A 26,244-nucleotide genomic window follows, 5' to 3' on the forward strand; every position below is an offset into this window, starting at 1 on the left:
TATTCTTAATTTATAATTACTCAAACATATAATAACATACATAAATATATACACATTTATATATTCAAAATAAATATATATAATTTTATTGTTACTTCTTATTCCCTTGTAATTTCGATGTAATAATATAGTCAAAATAAGAAAACTGATGCTTGATATATAAAAATAAAACTATATGTTAGAGGGAAATGGAAACGGGATAATTAATTAACGACTAATTTTGCCTAATCTACGTTCCTCTATATTAAGGAAAATGTACCAAAATCTCCATTTTCAGTGGCCAGCTAATAAAAAAAATTAGTACAAACTTCCCGATAATGAATTAAATACAAAATTTTGGGACAAATTTGTATTCTCTAAGCTAAGATTCTAACGCTAAGCTAATCCACCTTTACAGCCTCCACATACATAACATTAACCAAAACTCTCAGCTTGGTGCAAACAGGCAAACCTGCCAAAAAGGGCTCTTTCTCCAAGTCTAAATCGGCATCCAATCCATCCAATTGTACCCCGAGAGCACGGTTGTAGTGTCCAAGTCGAACAATTCATCAACCCAGACAGTAGCTGAGGGAACCTCCATCCCCGATTGTAGACCGTTAGAAGATTAACCCAGAACATTGCATAGAGTTGAGGTTCTCAAATTAGTCTACCCAATGTCACTGTACTCCGGCAATATTGAACAGTCTTCAAGGCCCGAGAGAAGATCAGGGAAATAGTCATTAGGCGCCACTTCCAAGCTCTCCATACCCAGTGAAAAGTCCTCGTCCACGCAGGGAAAGGCATTACTATCTGCTGCATCATCAGACCAGCCCTCTTGAATGACTGCAGGAGTCAGATCAAACCGTAAATTGGGATCTTTTGCGGTGATAGGCGGCATTGGCAGTGTTGGCTGGAATCCTTGCTCAAGAAGGAACTGTCGCATATTGCCATGCTCTATTGAGGTCTTTTTGTGTTTTGATTTTGGAGGCTTCACAGAGTCGGAGGAGAGCTTGTGCTTTCCTAAGGAAGGCAACTTCGGAACTAAGCGCAACCTGGCTTCATTTGTTGGGAAAGCAGATGAAGCCCAACCACAGCTATCCTCGGTACAAGCTCTAGCAGCATCCCTGATTTTTTTTTTAAAAAAAAGTCAATCAGAAATCTGTAAATATAATCAAAGCATCAATATAGCATCAGAGTTATCAACTCTCTATGTTTTCATATCCATTGTCTCTACAAATTAAGCTTTTGTTTAATGTTATTTACATGATATCATCAAGTTGGGCTTATTTTTAAATCCACATGTATGTCTGCTTCATATGCGAGGACAATTGTTCGGCAAAGTTTAAGCAGAATTTGAAAATTCGTACTTAAAATAAATATATTTCTAAACTGTAGGACTTTCAGACATTATGCTTCTAAGATATGGAATACCATACCTGAATCGGCTTTCAGCCACATTTTGCGTAACTCTAAGATGGTTATCTTCTCCAGCCGCCTTGTTTACCAATGTCTGAGAGTCTGAGCCATAGACTGTTAAATTTATAGCAGATGGGAATGGAGTCATGGAGTCATTCAACTCCCTCTGGACTTCCAACATAACATCCAACTGTTCTGTGATGACTAGACTATCTTCCCTTCGACCAGAAAGGGAAACTCTGTCATCCTGTGAGCTACTGCTTGCCTCGTGAAGAGCTGCAAATAATAGCTTGCGATGCTGCCCTAAATTAGTGAATTTTATCTTTTGTGCTGGTAGTTCCTTCATGGAATTATAATTATGGTCAAAAGGATTGAAAAACCTTTCACCGAAGCGAAAACCATTTCGTGATGATGGGAGACTTTGTCGGCATTGAGCGCGAGACCTGACCCTCCAGACAGATGAGAGAAGAGCGGTGAAGTGCTTTTGAAGAAGTAATTCATTATCTGCCTGTTCGGCAGCAATATTTAACAGCATTCTAATGTTATCCTGCCACAGAAGAAAATTGATGAGCAAGTTTTTCCATCTCTTCATCAACTGTTATGAGGACCTACAAAAAATTTCCTAGCCAAGCTTCATCCACCATGTGTAATAATATTCAGTAAAATAAATTGGAACATTTATTAGCAAACAGGCAACATCTATTAGCTACTAAAGCAGTGTGCCTATATTCAAAGCAGTAACTAGACACACCTTTGAAACAGTCAGCAAAATTATATTACATCTTAAAACAAGAACTATCTTACATTAACAAAAACAAAGAGATTGATCGAGAGGCTGATATAATGAATTAAAACATTCAGAAATTGCTTGCTAGTAAGTATGCTGGAGTTTGGGCAGGCGTTCTTAAGAAGCCATTTTCCTTCAGCACCTGTAACATACAAATTGGACCAAGAACTGACAAAAGTCCAAATATATAATCTTATCTCAAGCAGAACTATATTATCCAGATTCAATAGTTATGTTCAACTCCAGAGCAATTTGAGTTATTGGGGGGCTTTCCTACATAATAGAGTTAACATGCAAATACCTCAGTTATCAATTTTCAAGAAATCAAATGACTTTTCCTACCACTCATGTCATATCTGCGACACTTTCTTTAAATTTCATTTTCCCTATATGATTGAAGAAATCAGCAATAAACTAGAACATACCTCTGTTACTTTGAGAAGAGCCTTGCCAGAGCCCATGTTGCTCGTCTTTTCATTAAAAGAACTGTCTGGTGCAGACAGAATGTATCTTTGGAATAGTTCTCTGAACCGTTCACAACAATGAACAGGGTGGCGATATCTCCCCCTATAAGTCCCACCAGCAGTCATTCCATAGAGTGTTTCACTAACCAAGCTCCAGTTTGGACCATATTCATGAACAACAGCACACAATATGGCATCCTCTTGTGGCAGCCAAAAATCAGGTGATGGAACAAAATCTCTTGACCAAACATTACCCTTTTTTGGTTTCTCTGGTTTTATCATTAAAACCCGCTTCACTGGCATGGCAGTAATGGAGATTTTTCCTCCTGTCTTGCTCCTATTTGCAGGTTTCTGCTCAAGATCAACAGTGGCACCCTCACATGATTTTGATTCTGTGGAATCATCAAGTAAATGACATCTTTCAGGATGAGCCTTTTTGAGTTTCTTAGACTTCTTTGAGCTCTTATCCTTATCTTCTTCATCATACAAAACTAATTCAGCCTTCTTACGTTTTGTCTGCACAGTTGGAGGAGGTAGCATCACATCGGAATAACTGCCCTCCTCATCATATAAATCATCCTCTATGGACATGGATTCCACAGTAGGCTCTTCTTTTACATGTTTCAAATCAGAAGATAGGGGCCCTTTCTTGAGAGACTTGAACTTTGCTTTCTTTGGCCTCTTTTTAGTCTTCTTCGGTTTATGCGCCCTTTCATTTTAGCACATAGAAAGTAAATTAGTTACAGACAATTATAAACCACTTGAGTATTCTAAAGAAATGTCCATATTTAAATACATTTATGTCGCAAAATTTCTACTTTTAGCCATGTTGTGTTTATTCATGTAGGAAAAAATCCTTAGGTCTCAACACTTGCACTCCATTTACTTAGAAAAAAATAGCACCCACTAACAGTTCCATTTTGTTGTCCTTAGATATAACAATACACAAAAATCGTCTGCCCACTTAATTATTGAATTAGAAGGAGCCATTTCAGCATTTTTACTGACTTAGAAAATGTTTTAAACCCACATACAGACTGCAATTGACACAATTCAAAGGTTGTCCAGTAAATGTCTTATTTACATGTCAAAGAACAAGATCAGTATCCATGTAATAAATTCACCAATATATATCTACTCTCGACCATGTGCCCCCATAAAATCTATAGTATCTCTTTTCACACCCCAACCTATTATCTATGCAGAAAAAAAGGCATCTTACTTCACCGATTTTGCACTTAAAATCTCTGCATAAAAAGTTAGTAAAGACATCTTACTTCACAGATTCAACGTTTCCATCATCTGCGTCTTCCTTCTCTTTAGCTTCCAATTCTTCTAATTCTTCCATCAACTGCAAACATTGAGCATGAAGTTAACCAGCTGAGTCAACCAAACCCACAATATATGTAAGATAGAGTTTAACTTTACTGACTTGATGTTGAGCCAAAGCTTCAACTTGCTGTCGATACGCCTCAGTTGCTAAATCAGTGTCCCATCCTGATAATAAAAGACAACTCAAGAGTTTGGCCTCAAAGGCAGTAACATAAAATGCTCGCCAAAATATTATGAATAAGCCAGTGAATAGCATGACAAGATAATCAAATCAATACAAACTTACAATTATATTACACAACATAATGTTATTTAAATGCCACTCTAAATTCTCACATAAACCAGATGTAACCATTATAGAATGGTACTTCTAAAAGGTGATATATAAGGGACATTGAAATAAAAGTTACACTTTAATTTATTATCTGACTGGAACTAAATAATAATTTCGGTTTGGTCATCCAGGTCATATAATATGTTTTGTGATGTAGAACCAGAGGTTGTTTGACTTTAGAGCCCTAACAAAACAAATGTAAGGTAATAACACAGAAAAGGTACTTACTTTCATATACAAACGGCTCCTCCTCATCATCAATCTCAGCTTCCATTTCCTCCTTAAACTTCTCTATACGATCTAGTTCCCACTCTGTCTCCTCAAATCTAAATTCAGATTCCACAGCTGTCTTGTTGATTATAGGATCCCACAGCTCCATAAAACGTATGGCATATCGATCAATTGGACGTAGCTGATTCTCAAAAGATGAAATAGTTTGTCCACTTGCTGCCGCAGCTGCCGCCATCTGTTTGACATCAGCCAGCATGTCAACATCATCTTCTTTCTCAGAAAAAGCAAGAGTTCTCCCCTCATTTGGATCAGTGCCATTTAACATCAACCCATTATCATTGTTACAAGTACTGATCAAGCCACTCTGATCAGCAGGCTCCTCAGACTTCACATTGTCTTCATTTACAAGCTCATCATCTTCGAGTCTCCCAATGGCTTCTTCTGTAAACTCTTGGTTATCAACAGCCTCTTCCTGTTCAACTCTCTTTAATGCCATGTAATCTGCTTCATCTTCTACACATTTCAAAGCAGCTTCCACATCAGCATTAGACACAGAAACCTCAATTCCACTGCTGTTATGTTTCTCCTTCTGCATATTTTTAACAGGAAGCGTTCTATGACCAGAAAACAACTCCATAGGATCAAGCTTCTTGAAAAATTCAGTGTTGTATCCTCCACTCTGTATCACTAGATCATCAAGAGCACGTTTCTGATTTGCTTTTTTCAAGATGTTCTCTTCAATAGTGCTCTGACTAATCAACCGGTAGATATGTACTTCACGTGTCTGTCCTATCCGGTGGCAGCGATCTTGAGCTTGCTGATCCATAGCAGGATTCCAGTCACTATCATAGAAGATAACTGTATCTGCACCAACAAGGTTGATCCCTACACCTCCACTACGGGTTGATAAAATGAAAAGAAATATTTTAGGATTTGTATTAAACCGCTGCATTAATGTTTGCCTCTCCTCTGGTTGAGTTGATCCATCCAAACGCATGTACGTGTAACCATATAAATTTATGAAAGCCTCCAAAATATCCAGCATCTTTGTCATCTGTGTGAATATTAATGCTCGATGACCTTCAGATTTTAATTTTCTGAGCAAAATTGCAAGCTCCTGCAACTTACCACAGTCAAATTGTATCAGACGCCTGTCTGGAAAATATACCTGCTTCCTGACAATTGCTGGTCTAATATGAGAAAGAAGAGGCAATAAATCTTCAGAACATTTTTCCTTATAAGTTGGGTGCAGAAACACAGAAGCTCCACTTTTACTGCACCAGCAAGCTGGGGCAGGGGCACGAGCTGATGGAATTGCAAACATGAAACTTTCAACCAGATCAATCATGTTCTGAAACCGTTCAACTGGTGAAAGAACAATATCAGCAAGTTTAGAGGAGTACAAGTAGGATATACGATCAGTCTTTTGATGAAGAGCATCATGAACAGGATACTTTACAGTTACAAGTTCCCTCAGAGTTTTTGAGTATACAGGTTTTTTCTGGCACCTCAACGAATTCCACCAAGCAATTGATGCTGCTCGATCCTTAGCTTCTCTCAATCTCTCCTCCAATATTTTCTTCTGAATCTCTTCAAATATATTTGTCCCATTTAACTTTTTATGTTTAGAGAATGGCCCGATTTCTTCTAGACTACGCAGGTCAACACGCTCTTTAATCAAGGCTGGTGGGGTAGCAATGACATTTACCTCATCACTCTCCCATGAAGTCATGCTAAATTCAAGATGAGTAAACAAAAGCCCCAAACCTTTCAGGTCGACAGTAGAAAATAGACCAGGTGACAGCATTGAACAAACAGAAGAACTCAACCGGATATCAATACCATTCATATCAAAAGAACTTACGATTGGTCGGCCCTCAAATAGATCAGGATGGTTGCAAACTTTTCGAAGTTGCATTATGACACTAATCATCCCAAAAAAATTGGAGCTTGCAAGGGTGGCTTGAGTCTCTGAGCTTGCAATGAAGTCTTCATACAAATTACGCTGCCGTCTTGACAATCTACAATATATGACATGCTCATGTTTCATAGGTAATTGCTTCTCAACATCCCTTTTCAACCGACGAAGTATGAATGGCCGAAGAACATTATGCAAGCGATCTACAACTTCTTTGTTCACTTTTTCTTGACCCTCTACCATCCCTGATATTGGATTACTGAACCAATCCTTAAATTCCTGATGAGACTGAAAGATGTGGGGCATCAAGAAATGCATTAATGACCAGAGTTCCATAAGATCGTTCTGCAGGGGGGTACCAGTTAACAAAATACGCCTTTTAGAATTAAAGTTTAAAAGAGTTTGCCATCTTTGAGACTTCCAGTTTTTTATCAAATGAGCTTCATCCAGAATCAAGTATTTCCACTTCTTCCTCTTGAAGACTTTAGAATCCTGTATAACAAGTCTGTAAGTTGTGATGCATACGTGAAAGAAGTTAGGTTTCAACCAACCTTGCCTCTTAAATTTGCGCTCTTTAGCACTGCCAAAGTATGTCAGAATTTTAAACGCAGGACACCATTTAAGAAACTCAGTTTCCCAGTTAAGCATGACACTAGTTGGAACCACAATCAAATGAGGACCCCATATTCCCTTTTCGCACGCCAAGTGTGCAAGCAGAGATATAGTCATAATTGTTTTTCCCAGTCCCATTTCATCAGCTAGAATTCCATTTAATCTTTTCTCATACATGGTCACAAGCCAATCCAAGCCAATATGTTGATACTCCCGTAGAGAATGCTTGAGAAGAAAAGGGAACTTTGTACGCACTTTAGTAGTAGAGAATGTAATTCCTGTTGGTTGAGCTAATCTTGCTGCCGCAGCAGCATCAGCAATTCTATCCTCGTTCTCTCTTCCTTCTGATTTTGTCTCCAATCCTGCTACGTGCTCTTCCATAAGGGGATGCTGCAACAGTTGGCTTTCAATAGGATCAACATTTTCATCAGTGGAATTATCCTGCTGCTTTAATTTAACATTTTCCCCAGTAGGAGAACCTGTGAGGTCCTCTGATAAAGCAGAGGCATAATCAGATTCATCCCCTGAATTGTCATCATTGCTGAATTCCTATAAACAGATGTAAATGATGCAACAAAAAATCAGTCTTCGATGCGAACCACACCAAATTAAAGTAAAAACAACCCTGTAACATACCTTTCTATACCTTGCTAGCAATTCTTCCACCGGAATCTCACTCTCCTTCTGCAGTAATGCAATCTGACAAATAGCCACCTCATTTAGAGGAACTAAACTACAAATAAAGGGAAAAGTAGAGGAAAAATTTACGAGTTTACATGCAGAGAGAGAAACCTATTTGAAGGAACAGACGGGAAATGGATTGTAAAAGAACATGATATGTCTAGGAACACATTACCTCATCTATGTGATTGTTTGAATCTGCTTTTGCTAATTCCTCCTCCTCAGATAAGGTTGTCTCATCATCCTAAACATCAATGCCAAATTTGGAACAAGAATTCGTAAAAAACAATGATGAGGCACCAATTCAATTCAGCATTTTGCCCCCTATTTCTTGTTGGAAAAAATTAAATGCAGATTAATTGCGTATTGAAGACTCTACTAACATGTAAATTACAACCACAAAGTATTACACCATGGTGAACTATAAGCTTCTACACAGAGCTGAAGAAGATGCTTCAGAACAAACTAGAAAAGGAATGTCATAGAAAGACAGAACTTTAGTTGAAATACATGAATGAAATTGGGAGGCTCACTAGTAACATCTTGTATCTCAACAGAAATCCCTGACATAAATATTTCTAAAATTTCACCTTCAGAACCATAAATTTGATAAATTACTAAGAAGTTTACAGGTTTAACTGTAAAACCCAAAAATAAGACAATAAAGGATTTTTTCTACAAGTTCCATGGAAAGAGTATTCACTTAAGAAAACCTAATTGTCTGATTGACATGGAGGCATATCATCACCTAAGCCCATTGAATGATACAGCTACAACCAGAGCTTAATGGCATAAAATTTATGTAGCTGTAAAAAGGTCCGGTTCAGTTTCATATAGACATAAAAAGGCTTGGTTAAGTTGAGGTTTTAGTTACATAATTTATATACTTGCAGAAATTTCTTAATACTCACAAGACCCAAACATGTACTGATATACTATAGCTTGTTCACTTCTTTGTAAAACTTTCTTCACCATATATAAGGTCTCGAGTTTCTTATCCAAAAAATTAATCCTCACAAAGTCAGTCAGCAGGTAAATGGAAAATAGCATTAGGATGATAATATACCCTAACAATCTAAAGAAGCAGTCTTCTCTAAAACACATTAACTGCAACAGCACTAATACATACAAGGCAATAAGAAAGCAAGTATACCACCATAATACATACCTTGTCTTCTGCAGTAGCAAGAATAAAATCACCATCTTCCTAAATAAGTTGAGACAAGTCAGAGGAGTATCTAACAATTTTACACTAAAATCATAATAACATAAGGACAACAATAATAATAGAAATTAAATATACAGCACTAAGTGTTATCACAAAGATCACAACTTCTCAATGCCAATGTCATAATATTAGTTATATGCATGCTAGATGCACAAAGAGATGCAAAGCACAGTATTAAAGCAAAGAGGACCATTTGTTCTCAGTTGTGCTGGTCAATATTACTTCGTAAAATCTTCGTAAAAAGAGAGAGAGAGTGAGAGAATAATACAAAATGGAGATCTAAAATGTTGAGAAACTCAAAAATTTACCTGTTCATCAGTAAAATCGTAAATCTCATGCTTTTGGGCTGAAAATCTAGAGACATCTGATGACTTTTTCGATTTAGATGTCTCAATATCTGAGATATGGTTTTCTGATACAGGCATGCCACCATTACTTTCATCCTGTAATCAGATAATAAATATCATCTTGAGTCCTGAACTTGTTTAACAAGCCAAGAACGGCGACCATAAACACATACAACTTACACAACGACGAACAAGAGAGCCACTTGAGTCAGTCTTGCTTTCAGAAGGATCATTTCCACTGCCTGCAAAAAATGTAAGCCTCCAACATTTCAGGCACATACACACACCTCACACAAATAATTTAAATCTTTACCAGATTCTTACCTGTTTCATGATCTTCTTCCACCATAGTCAGCTTAGCTTCATCTTCACCCATCTCAGGACTAGTTTCTCTGCTAACTGAAAACAATTATGTTGATAAAATCATTTACAAGAAATGACTAAGAAGTTAAGAGGATCCAACTAGCTATCCAAACAAAATAAACATAACTTTAGACCATAAAGAGAGGGGACAAAGGAAACATTCCAAGCAAAAAGAAAAAGAAGGTAGCATAGTAGCAGAATTCACCTTTATCCCTGGCATACCGTTTGAGCAACTCCTCAAGAGGAATATCTGTTTCATTCTGTAAGGCTTCCAACTCTTCTTTCCTTTCTTCTTCAGTTATAAGAGCCTCATCTTCCTCGATAGTGTGCTCATCATCTTCCTAAAACAACATCAGAGAACATAAAGGTTTTTCTTTTGGCTAGGAAACTAGGTTAAAATTGCAACTCTATACTTTGCAATCTTAGGTCTAAAGATATGATTCAATCTTGAACAAAACTGCCTAACCATCAACAACAATTCTGTGTCATTTCTAGAAATCTTAAATGATCTCATATCTTCCCATCAACTATTTAATCCATCAACATTTCATCATTTAATAAAATGGTTTCCTAGAAAAAGTATGCTCATCTTCAGATCTTCATGAAAAACGTTACACCATGTCAATTCAGTCAGTATCTTTCACCAACTCTGCATGTTATTGTATTCCTAGATTACTAGATGAAGGTCAATAGCATATGCAGCATCAGAAAAAAAAGTTCAAGTAACACCAAAGAGAAAAAGAAAAGAACTCACTGATTCATCTTCACACTGCACATCAAAATCTTCATCAATGTCTGCAACATCAGACTGAGGCTCTGTAGAAATGTGTTAGAAAATATTTCTAATAGAGATACATGAAATTTTTGCACGGTAACCAAAAAATATTGATTAATTACAGCATTATCCTTACCAATATTAAATTCTGAGATTTCTTCAGCATTGTTTTCATCTGCTTCCTTATATTGGATACTCAAATGATCCTGCACTGGAGACTGTTGCACTGGATTGTGCGAGTCCACTAGATTTTCTGCCAACATTGTTGAGTACCTAGAAGAATCAACACAATACTCAGTGTAGTTTCCCTAAATAGAGATTAGCTATTCAATTAGTATGTACCTAATTTGGATGCAAGACAAGTGCATACATCCAATTTTTTGAGGAAACATTCTACCTCTCAGTTTGCCCTAAAAGAAACTCAAGTTGTTTATCAAGCGCCTTTTTCTTTATCTCATCAAGCTCCATCTGATGTTTGTAAAGCACCTGGAATTATAAGGTCTCAGAGAGATCAGAAAAAGAGAAATCATCTATTAAATAGTAAATCAACTTATAGGTGAACTTACCAGCTTCTCTATCTTTATCCAGAATTTCTTCACATCCTTCGAAACATTGAGAGCAACTTTCCGCATCCGTTGCTCCTCTTCCTACTCATTATAGTAAAGCTAGTTTTAAAAAATGCAAAGTAAAAATAACTTTCAAGAAAACAAATCTAGCATTCCCTGATCTACTAGTACTAAACATCAATCTTCCGTTCAGAAGCAAAACCATCATTCTTTTTTACTGGAGTACAGATAATCACTCCTTACAATGAGCAAGATTTATGTCCTCCATTGGTAAAATGATGAAAATATAGTTCCAATTTATTAAGAAAAAAAGCAGAACCTTCAATTTCTTTTCTCCCCTGGACGCCTGATCCAACATGCCCTTGCTTGCTCTCAAGGCCACCTTCTTTGCCTGAGTCAATTTCCATTTTCTCTCAGACTCGAAGTCCTGAAAAGAGATATTTCATTATACCATTGAAAGAATATATTATATTTTATATTTATATATATATATATAAAAAAGATGACATGGAGTGCATTATCAGAAAGCATTTAAAATTTTGTATATTGAAAAGATCAATCTTAGAAGTATAATAGTCACCTTGGATAACCAAAGCATTTCTTCTAGAACATGATCCCAGTGAGTTTTAGGGCGACGAGGTTCCCTGGGCGCCTCAAGTGCCTAAAATTGAGTTACCAATTAAAGAACCAATTGTTAGCAGCAAAAAAAAAAAAAAAGGAAATAAATAAAAATTACAAAGAAGCATAAAATGCAAACTCTCCTTTTTATTCTTAAAACAGTACAGAATCAAAAGCATCATTACAATTTTTTTTGGGAACTTATTTCAAGAAAATAGTTGATATACACAACATAAAAAATGGATGCTCACTTATTGATGGTGAGAGTATCAATCCTATATAAAAGAAAGGCTCCTTCAACAAGTAAATGCTTACACCCTAAGATATAGAAATCATATTCCTTCACATGATATACACATCCAAGGTGGAGTTATCACAAGGATCAACAAACAAAGGCAAAAATACTATGTTCTATTCCCAGAAAAATCACAAAAAGAAACACAGATGGATCACAAGAATAAAACTGTAGATACTAACCTTTTGGCGCCTAGCTCTTGTCTCATGATCAAGCTTAGACCTCGGACCTTTTGACGCCATTATTTTTCTCGCGATACTTATATCATGATGGAAAAAAGGAATCTGCATATAACATGAAGCCAAACAATCATAACACATTTTAAATATTTTTCCCAATGAAAAGAAAAGGCAACAAAAGATGAAGAAAATATATACATATTAATACAGCTTAGGGTTCAATTAGCTCTGAACTTTCAAGAACCTCAAGTATGGAAGCTAACAACCCATAAAGCTGAAATCAACTTCAATAGTTACTGCATGTTTTAATATTCATCAGCAAATTCATTGAACATATAACCAGTAGCACCTACAGAAGACCCATCAGGTAGTCTCATCATCTTTATACTCTCATCATCTTTAAATAAAATCATCAATAATGGTGGGTGGTTTATGTAAATTTGCCATATACAGGTTTTTTAGTCTGATAAAAACCTGTGGCCTTGGAGTCACCAACACATACTTAGCATATATACTTTACATAACTTGGAAGAATTCATGTTAGAAGAGACTCTGCCTATAGAAAAACAGGACTTTCCTACTGCATAATAGAAGTATGTGGTTTCATATTCATCACCAAATTCATAGAATATACAACCGGTTGCACCAGTGGCAGACCTATCCAGTACTCTCTTCACCTTTATACAAAATCATCAATGATGGTGGGTGGATTATGCATATTTGCAATATGCAGGTTTTTTATTCTCATAAAAACCTGTGGTTTTGAAGTACATCACATACTAAGCATAAATGCTTAACACATTTAAAAGAATTCATATCGGAAAAGACCCTCCCAAAACCCTCCCAAAAGAAAATTTGGACTTTCCAACAGCACAATAGAAGCATCTTGAATATATAATCTGTTAAAATACTATTCATGACAACAACCACAAAATGCTATTTTCCTTTTATAAATCATGACAAACTTACAAAGCCATACAAGTTTCCTCAAGCTTCTTTGTGAAATAGAAAAATCAATGTTTTCAGAGTCAAACCAGAGATCAACTTGGTGAGGGAGACGGTCTGGTCCAAGGGTGATTGGACCAATGAACTATTTAAAAAATATTTAAAAAGTTTGCATAATTAATCATTAAAAATATAATCTAAATTGTTTTAATAAAAATAAACTTGACCTGATGACACACAAACCATATTGATGGATGAAGTGTTCGGTTTAAGTCCCAACAATTGCAAATTTTTTATTTTCTTGATAAAATACAAAAGATAGGTTAAATTAAAAAAAAAAAAAAACCAAACTTCCATGTGGACTGGTGGTTCTTCCCACCTTATGCAAAAAGGCTAAGACTCAAGTTCAAGTCTCAACTTCGAAAAAAAAAATCAATTTCTGTGCTGAAGTGAGCACCCAAGGTTGACTGGTCAAACTTCAAAACAAGGGAGTTCCAACGCTTGAACTATGGTCCACCCTAATCCATCTGATAATCCGATTTTGAGGCAAGCCTGGACTGGGGCTTGCCATCGAGTCTCAGTTGAACTTATCAGTTTGATCTAGTTTAAAACCATAAGACAAAACAAAACAATTTTTTTTTTAAAGACCATAAAAAGGTAATATAATTCTCAAGGTATTTAGAGAAGACATTGAATTTTTACAGGAAAGAGCCCAATTTCTAAAATTTACCACGCGCATTGGTTTCTTAAGATTTTATCAGAATTCCTTTGTTTTTCATCCATCTAGCTTGGGTACCACCACTTCACTTTCATTTTTACAAAACCATTCTTCTAGTACACCATGTTTCTAGTTTTTGTAAAGGCTTCTATTCATTATGCTCTTTGTGGACCTCTAATTCATTTCCTACGGCAAAGCTCTATTTTTGTAGTGATGTTTTTGTTTGTTGTAACGGGTAAGAAAACAACACTTCATTTCAACTTATTGATGAGCAAGAAGCCAGCCCATAACATGCTCAACCTGAAAGAGGACTTCACTTAAGAAAATAATCAATATATAAATTGGAAATTCTATAGATATTTTATCTAACTACTGGGCCATGTTATTCATGCAGCCTATCAATATCTCAAAGGTTAATTTTTTTACACAACTATTATCCCTTTGCTATCTTTTTAATTCATTGGAGAGCAAAGTTCAGCTTTACAAGCCCTAAGAGTCAAATAAGAATAAGGAACTCAAAGGGCCCACTCTTTTTGCATGCTGAACAGACAAGAAAGGATACATTTTTAGAATCAAATAAACAAACCTCATTCAAAATGGAAGATGCTGGATTCAAACCATGGCTTCAGTCTGCACATCAGCAGCCTTTAAATTAGCCACTCAGGTGCCATTTATAAACACCCAATTTCTAAACCAAGGAAACTAGGAAAGCGACTGGCTGATGTTGCCTCACGCAGACCCTTCTTTTAGGGTGCCTTCAAACTAGTTGGCATGATGTATATTGCCTAATCCTATCTCGTACTGGACTTACCATTTCAGCTCAAGCCCAAGGACACCTGCCTCACCTTTACAAACACTGCTGCTTGAACCCCAGCCTCACCTCACCTAGTACCCGTCAAAATCATACTAATATCAGTTCTACAAAAAACAGAAAAAATCACATTCAAAACTTAAGATGTAGACGTATGAGATGATTTCCAGCCAACATTTTCACTTGAAAAGAAAGAATAAGAATTTGATCTAGAATCTATGCGTGAATGTGTCCTTCACAGTCTGCTCGCCATCCGTTAACTTTGCCTCCATAATTAACAACTCAACATTTTCCCTATTACCACCATTCTGATAAAAAAATTTTACTTCGTAATTTCATATCAAATTTGTTCAACCCATCCAACTAGAGCACTTTTTCTTTAAAATCCATCTTCAGGCCATACCATGATGGTGGAGCCAAACATGAAGATCTTACACCAAGAGGTTTACCATCATTTTTCCTTTAAAAAAAATACTAATATCACTGTTCTAATCAATCAAATGACCTAAAATTAGTTATTTTTCCTCTAGCACACAAAAAATCTTTTATACGCCATACAAAAATGGTTAAAAATTGGTTACTCTACACTCATTTGAGAAAATATCTATAAAAATTAATTCACTAGAAAAGAGAACCACGTGTTCAAAGTTACAAATACAGGATACTATGATCATAACAGACTTAGTGTGCATAAAAATCCACATTTTGGCAGTTTCTGAAGCTACTTTGAAGAAATTGGTTACTCTTTACTCATTTGATCTATTAACATAAACCCAGTAGAAAAGAGAACTACATAATCAAAGTTGCGGAATAATGCTAATACTTTCATAACAAACTTATTTTTTAGCAAGCTTAATGTAGCTTTGAACATAAAAATCTACATTCTACATTTGACAGTTTCTGAAGCTATTTTGAATAATTCCATGGCAAAATTGATTGTAATTGAAAGGACAAAATAGACAGGTCTCTATCACTTGCTAATTCTTATTTAACAGCAAGCAAACTTAACTAAAGCCTTGCAAAACCCTACAATTTTCAAGATTAGAGAAAACACATCTCTACCAATTCTAATAACCGCTCAGGGTTTATCATTAGCTAACAACTTATCATTAAAAAGGGAGAAAAATCAAAGCAGTCAAGTTTGTGTTGTTTGCATGCCATGGACACTTTCATTTCTTTTCAAAGCAGAAACTCTCCTAATTTTCATCCCTAAAAACCAATAAAACTACTTCCACAAAAATAAATGGAAACTAAACCTACCTAAATTCACTCATAAAATAAAAACACATAAAATGGCCTCCTTCTCTACTTACACAACCTAATATTTCACCTAGCATTTCTTAAACTCATCTATACCAACCAAACAGTGCCGTTTTAAGCACCAAAAACAAATATCGCTCACCACAAACACACATAGCATGCAACTTTCATCCATCTTCTCTCACTTTCTCCTCCTTTCTCACAAGCCAAACCAAAAAACCACAAAAACCCGAAAACTAACCCGATAAAACACGAACTCCTGCCTTCCGCTTCTCAATCCTCGAACGGCCGTCAGATCGTTGACGTAAAAATGGAAAACGAACCAGATGCCGCGTCTCGGCTATAGAGGTAGGGACCTAAGGTGTGGTTTACGGTGGTTTTAGGGTTTCTCGATCGGGTTTCAGAAAACGGGTACGGGCCCGACGAGCGAAACTCAGATCCGAAAAATGAACGACCGAAACAAGTGTGACTTGAAGTTTTTTGCGCTTGGGTTGGGGCCCTTTCTTTGGTTGTCTTGTACTTGTTTTGGGTGTAGATATGACTTGATCTAACGGATGTGATTGAGTTAAAAGAACGACGGCTGCGATTTCTCCGTCAAATCTGGGTGTACGTGCACGCTTCCGTTTCGCAATTTAATTTTCTTTTTGTTATGCTTTTATATTTTAAAAGAAAAAGATTAGTCGACCCTGATGTTTGAGGGACTGCAAATATTCACTTAGGGCATTTAGTTTTGGTAATATTTTATTATTAAAATATAAAATTTATCTTAAAAATAGATTATTTAAAAAATTATTAAATATAAATGATTACTATATTTGATAAAATTTTATAGGTATAAATAATTATTGTGTTTGGTTAAATGTAATAAAATATTACTAATAAATTATTTTACTTAAACGTCTTTGAATATAATTATTTTTAAATATTTTTTATATTAATTAAAAATAAATTTATTTTTGTCTCAAAAAATTAATAAATGCTAATATAATTATAATAAAATCAAGATTACATTGATAATCTTTAAATATCTAAGGTGAATGTGGTAATCAGATTATCATCTATATTATATGTCACGTCAACATAGATAATAGAAAATTACTATAATATTTTATTATTAACAAATCAAATAAGAGAATAAAAGATAGATTATCAAGATAATCTTTAAAATTTATAATCAAACAGTCTTTAAAATTATTTATATATATATATATATATATATATATATATATATATATTTATAAACCACCAAAACGGATAGTATTCATTAGGGATTTATAGGGAACAACTTTCACCTCGGGCCGCCTCTACATAGACTTTGTTGGAGCATTTACCCTAACCCTAAATAATATAACCGTAGATTTTAATTTTCAAGTAATAGATTTAACAAAATTAAATATGTCGTCAGAATAAGACCGCATCAGAGAGAAAGAGGTATTGCTTGGAGGTCACTAGAGAAGAAGAAATGGCCTCAAAAAATTGAATCTGAAAAATTAAAAATCTTAGAGAAAAAAATATTACTTTTTAAAATTTGACTTGAAAAAAATTGTTTGTTTTTAGAGTTTAAGAAAAAAAATAAAATCAAATTTAAGTTTATTTTTTATAATACAGATAAAATAACGATTTTATTCTTAAAATAATTAATTTTAATTATTTATAAATAGATAAATAAAATTTTTAAAATTAATTAAAGAAATCTTAAAAAAACAGCACACATTGAGTGGGAAATAGTCCCTTTGGCCTTTTTTAAAACTCCGTATAATAGTTGGGTCTATCTGTCCGGTTTCCACAGCCAAATTTAGTATTTTTTTTGTTTTCCTACCTCGTCAAATGACTCTATCATATTAATACATGTGATGTGACATATACTAAATTACTAAATTATATCATATAAAAGTATGACGTGTCACATACGTACTCATCAAATTTAATATGTAGTTTTTCCATATAACATGTGTTTAACATAACTTGTTACATAAGTAAGTTTGTAAACAAAATGATGTTAGTAATTACAAATGTATTGCATATATACAATAGGATAAAATATACTGAAACCTAATAGTAAAAATTTATAACAAATTTAAGTTTGTTGTGACCTGAAGTCTCACATCGCTCTCGTGCAGTCCACTGAGCGTGTATATAGACAGGGGTCAGAAGCCCTTAACCCAGTTGAGGCCTTTTCCCAAAGTGGAGAAACAAAACCGTGCGGGCTTGAAGCCTAAAGCGGATAATATCGATTAGGCTGTTTATAACACGTTATCAGTACGATTCGCGATGGGGGGTGTGTTGTGACCTGAAGTCTCACATCGCTCTCGTGCAGTCCACTGAGCGTATATATAGGCAGGGGCCAGAAACCCTTAACCCAGTTGAGGTCTTTTCCCAAAGTGGAGAAACAAAACCGTGCGGGCTTGAAGCCCAAAATGGACAATATCGACTTGGCTGTTTATAACAAAGTTGAATATCTATAACATATAATTTCTTTAAAATATATTTACTTTCTTTCACTTTTTCTATTACGATGAACTGAGTCAAATTCTGAATCCACCATAAAATAACTTAAATAACCCCCAAGGACCGAGAGAGAAAGTGGTAGAAGATTAAGGAGAAAATGATAGCACTATTTTTCTGTGTGTGAAAATGATAGGAGGACCCATTTTTATACCACTTCAATGGGGGACAAACACATTGAATTTTGTGTTGAATTTCACCAAAAATCTGAACTTTCACTTTCAATTTCCTTAACCTTTCCCTTTTCCATTCTTAACCTTAAAAAATAATTAAATTTGTTAACTTTCTATCAACATTTCCAATAAATATTTTATTTACAGTATGTATGTATCATAGGGTTGTTAACATCTTTTTACCCAATTCTTGACCTAAAACCACATTTTCATCCACCGAAAGCGTAAATGACCCTTTCCCATTCAAAATCTAATTTCATTTGTTTAAACCAACATAATAAAGGCAAAATGGTAATTATCCAAAAGTTTTTAGAAAATAATTGTGTTATATATACCATTTTAATGTTTAAAATATAACAATTTGACTCTCTTATATGTTTGAAAACATATAATTCTATCATTAAAACCCTAACTATCATTTTTGTTGAAATCGCATAATTGCGAAAACTACAATCAAACAATTCTTCAACATACCAATTAACAACGCCATCAACCCTCTCTAAATATGGTTTTTTTCACATTGTTTTAGTCTTTATGGTTGACGAGAAAGTAACGAGCAAATCTGATTCCTTAATGCTATCAACAATCGCAAGCCCAAAGAGGTTAATAAAGTAAGCAAACAAAGTTAAAAATTACTATAATGAAAAATGTTATTAAACCTATAGTTAATAATATGTCGTGTCCAGTTAAGTCACGTCTAATTTAATATGATCAAGTCTAATTTAATATGGTTTATCGTGCCCAAGACCCATTAAAAAGTGGGCAACATAACCCATAACATTGTGAGATGTGTCTTCACGGGTCAACCCGTGTATTTTGCGAGTAAGCTCATTTTAAATTAATATTTTAATATTTTTATTTTTTATAACTTTTTTCAATTTTTGTGTCTCGTTTGCAAGCCTCAATGCAACTTATCTTATATGCAGGTCATGCCTCCCAAAGACCATGTTCTTTTTCTCTTAGAGTTGTGTTGACCCATTGCCACCCCCATTTAAGCCATAAGCAAGACAAGTAACAATGAGAAGCAGCAAACTCATCCAAACATTCAACAAAAAGGTGGTAAATGCCGATTAAACGTGTGTAAAAAAAGGAGATGCAATAAAGACTAGAGAGATAATGACTTACATGGTTTAGAATGTTAGGTGTTTTGCTAGAGCAAAGAGAGTGATAGTTCAATGTGATAAGGGCCAATTAAAACATCCAAGACTCAATGGGTGAAAGTGAATGGGAAAGAGGAAGAAGATGTTGATGATATTAACTTGAGGTGATATAATATGAATGATAGGATAGTTTAACTTCTAATAGGGTGTAGTGTAAGGGTTTTTTTTCTGATAATAAAGTTAGATTTTGAATAATAAAAGTGACTTATATATCGGTAAAACAAGTGTTCCTAGATTAAACCTCGATGAGAAAATTTAATTACTCTATACTATATATAGGGTTAGATTCGAACCGAATCGAGTTTGAACTCGGTTCGATTCATATATAGTTAAACTTGAGTTTGTGAAAGTCAAACTTAAACTCGGTTTAAATTCATCTTAACTTATTTTTCGTTATTAAAATGATGTTATTTTAATACATATTGATCAAAACGACGTTATTTTAATACATATTAATTAAAACGACATCATTTTATATCAAAATTTTTAATTAGAAAATTCAGAGAATAATTTGAGCTCGACTGAGCTCAGTTAAGATTGACTTATTTTTAATTTATCTGAACTAAGTTCAAATTAACTTGATTCGAATCTACCCTTTATTATATATACCACTCATGCAAAAATACATGGTCGATCGTACCTGCGTTTGAAAAATAAAAAAAGTTCTTTCATTTTGGTGACACGTGCACCTGGTGCTTAAGACTTAAGTCAGCAAGACAAAATCACTTTGCAAACAGTGAAGCCAACGCGCACCAACCACACTGTGCATTACGTGGAGACAAAAAAGCAAGCGCGCCAGTGCAGGAATCGGCAACAGAATTTCCAGACTTTTTTAAATTTCAAATTTCAGGAAATATTTAAATGGCTCTTATAACGCTCGCTACCTTTCACCAGCCCATCCATGCTTCACTCTACCTTTCGTTTTCCTCAAAATTTTCATTTAGACCCACGCTGAGCTCGGCTTATTTCATAAAAACATATAATACCCAAAGGCTTTTAAGTTATTTCAATCACTTCCCCATACAAGAAACTTGACTCAATGGGTGCGTTTGGTTGGTGGAATTTATTATTATCTTGGTAATCTATCTTTTATTCCCTTGTTTGATTTGTCAATAATAAAAGATTACAGTAATCTTCTATTATCAATACTGACGTGACAGGTAATATAGGCGGTAATCTGATTACTACCTTCACCTTAGGTATTTAAAGATTACTGGGGTAATCTTGAGTTTATTATAGAAAAATTATTATTTATTAATTTTTTAAGATAAAAATAAATTTATTTTTAATTAATATGAAAAATAATATAAAAAATATTTAAAAATAATTATATTCAAAGACATTTAAGTAAAATAATTTATTAGTAATCTTTTATTATCTTTAACCAAACACAATAATTATTTATACTTATCAAATTTTATCAAATATAGTAATCATTTATACCCAATAATTTTTTAAATAATCTATCTTTAAGTTAATCTTTCTATTTTAGTAATCAAACATTACTTAAACTAAACGACCCCTATAAAGTGAAGCCCCAACGCCTCCAAGATCAATCCAAAAAATGGCAGAATCTCCGCTTCACTTCTTCACCATCTCCAATTTCAAAATCCCCCAAGACCTCGTATAAATTATCCCTCCTTCATCGTCCCCACAAAAATTTCTCACATTTCCTCAATATGAAAGCCTCTTTAAAATTTCGCGAAGAGCAGAAGCCCCTTCTCCGAGCTAAAGTCCCTCTCTCAATCTTGGGATTGCCGTTTCAATCAGGCATCATTGCCGGCGAGTCCAAGGAGCTCACTCTCAATCTCTCTACCTTCTTCGAATCTGGACCGTCTGTCAAGATCGCTTACCGTCCTAACGACACGTCCAACCCCTTCTCGTTGGTGTTTAAAACCGGAACCGGACCGTTTGGTTCGCCGATCTCAAGCTCTATGTTGATGAGCGCCGAGTTCAATTTGCTCGGCCGTGGAAACTCTAGCTTCATGATTCACTTCAAGCCTCAGTTCGGTGATTTTTCGACTAAGAAATCTCAGTCTTCTGTGTTCAAGCCTCAGAATTGGGCCGTTTTGGAGGAAGACGATTCTTCCATTGAGGTTGTGGAGTCTCCGATGTTGAAGAAGCTGACACTCTCGCCGTCGAAATCCGCAGCGAATTTCTGGGATATTTTATCCGGTGTCGAGATGGCGGTAAGAACTACTTTACCAGTGAAATCACGCGCAATCATAAGCTTCCGGTGGGGAGTTAGGATTCCTGAGGACGCGAGTGCCAGACGAACGTCTGGGATCAATTTTAAGAGGATTCCTTTTCTAGTCATGAACAAGATCGCAATCGAACATGCAGACAGCGCAAATTTGAAAGAAAAAACCAAAGATGACAAAAAACAACTGTTAATGAGCCAGGAAATCGGCTTAACGGGTAACGCTAATACGAGCGAGCTGTGTTTCAACATTAAAAGACAGCTGGAGATTTTGCAAGCCGAAAATGGCTTGTTGAAGAAAGCTGTCGACGATCTCCGACAAGAAATTATAATCAATAACCCAAATCCAACCCAGATTTGAATTCGGGTTGCCGTAGCAAGGAGAAGATATGGGCAGCGATGGAGGGAGATGTGAAGGAGGAGTTGAAGGCTCAAGTTTGATGTTTTATGACCCTCTTTTAGGGTTGTAAGGATGTTGAGCTCCTATAAGTGCCTGTTTGATACTTTGCATTTGTTTAGAGGATTACATTTGGAATAATGGTGGTAATTTATCTAGAAATTATACTTCAGACACTATTGAGTAAGTTGAGCAAATAACCTATTTGAAATCAAAATTGTTTGATATTCGAGTTTCAATTCTAGTTTTCCCTGGAACCGACAAACCTCTGGTAGGATTCAGTTTTCGCCGAAGCCTCCCCCAACACAGTCCCAAAAGTCTCACATCTTGAAATCAGTTGCTTCACTTACTTGAAAAAAAAAAAACATTCAATTGCTTCATATTCGCTGTGTAATGGTTAGATGAATTCTAGTGTTTCCTCCTCCAAAGCAACCACAAAATGACTGAACAAGACCGAGACAAGGAAAGCCGGGTACAATCTCATCTTTGAGAGTGGGAAAGAAGCCTTGATTGGTTGTAAAATATTTTACTTAGTGTTTTAATTAGTGTTTTATGGATCGAGAATTTGTGTTTGACTCAGATTCGTGTAGATAAACCAAACTTAGCTAGGGTTTGTAGAACTTGTTCGCTCAAATTTGGTTCACTTGTGGATTGTGTGGCGTACTTTTAAAAAAACTTTTTAATATATTTTAGCTCATATTCGGACTCGGGTTTATAATTGATTATCAAATATATTTTAATTTAGGTTTGAACTCAAGTTCGTATATATCAGGATTAGACTTAGGTTCGGATTTGTTCAAACAAAACTTGTATCAAAGAGCAAGCAAGCAAGCAAACTCGTTTTAAATCTAGTTCTAGTTTCAATAATAATCTCTTTCAATTTTTCATCAAATCAGTCACATGCACCATCAAATTAAAACCATATTAGATCAAACCCATATTAATCTAAAATAAAAAATATCCACCAACCCAAAAAAAAAAAAAAAACACCCTTGGATAAGAAAAACTTTTAAGTAACCGATTAAAAATAAATATAAAATTGAATATAGGATGGGAACCCGTTTTTTGCCACAAATGTGCAATGACCACACCTTGCCGGAGATTTAGCCTTCCTTGGCCTCTGAGTGCCCCGATTTGGTCGGCGCAAGTCCCTCGCATCGGTAAAAGATAGGAGAATGAGTGAAAACATATTATTTAAATTTAAGGATACTTTTGTTAGTAAGAACAGAGAAAAGGTCAAAAAGTGATAACTCTCAAGAGTCATTAAATACGATTTCTCTAATTTTCTAAGTTTGCAGTTGATATATTCAATAAAATTATGTGTATTTATTTTAGATACACAAATATATATATATATATATTTATATGTGTTATTATATAATTGAGTAATTTTAAATTAAAAATAAAATAATATCTAATCATGAGATTATATATATATATATATATAGTATTATAATTATATATTTTGTGTTTTGTTTAGTGTGGATTCACCTATAGGGACTGAAAAAAAGGTATGCATAGTTTCTAACATTATAATATTGTTATTATTTTTCTAAACAATTAATAATACAACTGTGGACATAGACATTTAAATCATAGACCTAACCACGTTACAGTCTTTGTCGTATCCAATTTACACACACTTTTATGACTAATAATAGTAAATAACACAATTGTTTAACCAATTCTAATAATTGTTATCATAACTTATCTTATACAACATTTAAAATTATGTACAATAATTGTTGATGAGAAATCTCAATAGCAATCCAATATAAACATTTATGTATCATCAATTTTTTTAGATAGTCAATAAAATATAACATAGAAAAACCATAGATAACCAAATTTTTAAAAAATCCAATACCAGCTCAAAACCATTCAATATTGCCATTGAAAGTAAACTATTTTTATAGGGTAATACAATCAATGAATTTCCTTAAATATCTAAATTCAATATACTAAGATTTGAGTGTATTCACTTATGTAATTGCACATAATTCATTCATCTTGTATATGAATATAGGATTGTACAAAGGTAAATGGACAGTATTTTTGTATCACATATCTCTACTGAGTTCTTTCTAGAAAAATTAATAACACAATAATGGACATAAACTTTTGATTTATAAGCTAATCCACTTTAAAAATCTTATTGTGTTATTTATTACTTTTGTAAAATTACACCACTGATTTTATATTTTGTTAGTGGTTTTTTACCATAAAAATTTTGATACTACAAGAAGGGTTTAAAAAGTACTTAGTTTTTCAACAAAAACTTTTCTATTGTAAATCACAATCAAAACACTCTTCACATAGCTTTTTGTGGTAGATATGAAAGATCAAATAATGACTCAAATGGTTAAACTACTAAAGTTAGTTAAAGTGTTCTTCTTAAAGAATAACCCAAACTTATTGTTGAGAACCAACTTGCACCAACAAATTTAGTACAACTAGTAATGCCTAACTTGGAAACACAATTGAATGATACCAATGTCATCAACACCTTAATCTAGTGAATAGACAAGGTTGCCTCAACAACACTATTAAGGACCCAAGTCTCTTCATACCAACCAACTCTACAAGGTCGCAAACTTCTCATACAACTATCCCTTGTCTCTGCCAACAAAGACGACAACATGGTGCTTCCTGGTGAAGGACACAAGTTGCCCCAACAACACTATTAAGGACCCTTTTTAGCAACTAGCCACTACAACATTGCAAGCTTCTCAAGTGACGACCTTTCCAATCCACCAACGAAGACATCAAGGTATTTCTTAGTAGAAAACCTAGAATCCTTTATATCGTGCCATGGACTTGTTGCTTTCCTTCAAGGCATCAACATGCAATTTGTGGATAACAACTCACTTCACATATGTGTCAACTCTCAACGCGTAAAGGGTAACTCACGTCAAACATATATCATTAACTCCACATCACCACATAATGGCTCAAGAAATTTCTTTGATAGGCTAGACAACCTAGGTTGTCAAGCCCAAAAGTCATATTTACGTGACTACTTGAATGTTCAACAAACCTTTTCAGAGAAGATGACCAAGAACAACCTAACTTGACCAAGAACAACCTAACTTGACCAAGAACAACCTAACATGGGTCTAAGCAAACCTTTGATATTATTGTAGCCTAGACCAATAACCCATATGTCAAAATTGGAAATCCCCTCTCACCCTACAAGTGAGTCATAATACCACCTTGTGAACAAAATTTACTATTTCCCTTTTAAAGTGTTGTGACATTTTCTTTTTTATAATACTTGTTAATATGTCTATGGAGATATTTAATGTCACCCGAACTCGTATATATTAAACTATAACTACAATATTTACACAATGCATATCAAATTATTTTATCACAAATATTTTCTTCTATTCAACTGAAATCTTTTCGCATTGTTGATATTTGCTTTCTTTTTTTTTTCCTCAATGGTTGTTGTTGTGTTGTGATTGTAATTATTAATCAAAATATTGATTTTTCTCATTATCAGTATAATCCAAATGATTAAATTCGTTTGAATTAAGATTCATTTTGATATGAAATTAAGGCCATAAATATAATTGACTAAATATTAAAATAAAAAAAAGGAAAATTACTTGAAAAATAAAGAGAGATTAAGTTTGCTTGACTTGAGAGTTGAGAGGATGAAAGATTGAGAGTTGAGTTGTTACATGAAAAACTAAATAAATTTAGGATGATAGAATTGTACTATATATACATATTTTTTTGTATATAATTTGGATATATAGATGATGTATTATTATATGATTAAATATTAATTTATTTTTATTTTAAAATCGTTTAATTATATAATAATATATTATTTATATATAAATTATATACAAATATACATATATATATATATATATATAATTTTATTATTTTGAAAAATATTTTTAATAATTGATCGTATCCAGCTATCCATAGGCTTTTCC

At 34.3% G+C, this 26,244-nt stretch overlaps 2 protein-coding genes across 7 annotated transcripts; one reads left to right on the forward strand and one right to left on the reverse strand.

Annotated features, from left to right (window-relative positions):
• Positions 1–137: 137 nt before the first annotated feature.
• LOC123211596 (protein PHOTOPERIOD-INDEPENDENT EARLY FLOWERING 1) lies at positions 138–16,365 on the reverse strand. 6 transcript variants are annotated; one of them, XM_044630398.1, is made up of 22 exons: positions 16,101–16,362; positions 14,375–14,673; positions 12,129–12,230; positions 11,614–11,694; positions 11,353–11,460; positions 11,034–11,114; positions 10,865–10,953; positions 10,604–10,740; positions 10,447–10,508; positions 9,898–10,033; positions 9,654–9,728; positions 9,510–9,571; positions 9,291–9,425; positions 8,923–8,961; positions 7,930–7,998; positions 7,710–7,772; positions 4,541–7,622; positions 4,079–4,143; positions 3,924–3,997; positions 2,608–3,355; positions 1,416–1,942; positions 138–1,103 (listed from the first exon to the last, which is right to left on the reverse strand). In XM_044630398.1, the coding sequence occupies exons 3-22, from the start codon at positions 12,186–12,188 to the stop codon at positions 647–649; spliced, it is 6,150 nt and encodes a 2,049-aa protein (XP_044486333.1). In that variant the 5' UTR covers positions 12,189–12,230; positions 14,375–14,673; positions 16,101–16,362; the 3' UTR covers positions 138–646. The 6 variants fall into 6 exon arrangements, with proteins under 6 accessions (XP_044486333.1, XP_044486336.1, XP_044486343.1 ...); XM_044630401.1 differs by having other exon boundaries at positions 14,375–14,706; XM_044630408.1 differs by lacking the exon at positions 14,375–14,673.
• A 4,854-nt stretch (positions 16,366–21,219) lies between these two features.
• LOC123214257 lies at positions 21,220–22,645 on the forward strand. The gene has a single exon (XM_044634034.1). It carries the CDS (start codon positions 21,377–21,379, stop codon positions 22,256–22,258), a length of 882 nt encoding a protein of 293 aa, XP_044489969.1. The 5' UTR covers positions 21,220–21,376; the 3' UTR covers positions 22,259–22,645.
• The last annotated feature ends 3,599 nt before the right edge of the window (positions 22,646–26,244 follow it).

The sequence above is a fragment of the Mangifera indica genome, chromosome 1 (assembly GCF_011075055.1).
Source record: "Mangifera indica cultivar Alphonso chromosome 1, CATAS_Mindica_2.1, whole genome shotgun sequence".
In the NCBI taxonomy this organism is placed as follows: Eukaryota; Viridiplantae; Streptophyta; class Magnoliopsida; order Sapindales; family Anacardiaceae; genus Mangifera; species Mangifera indica.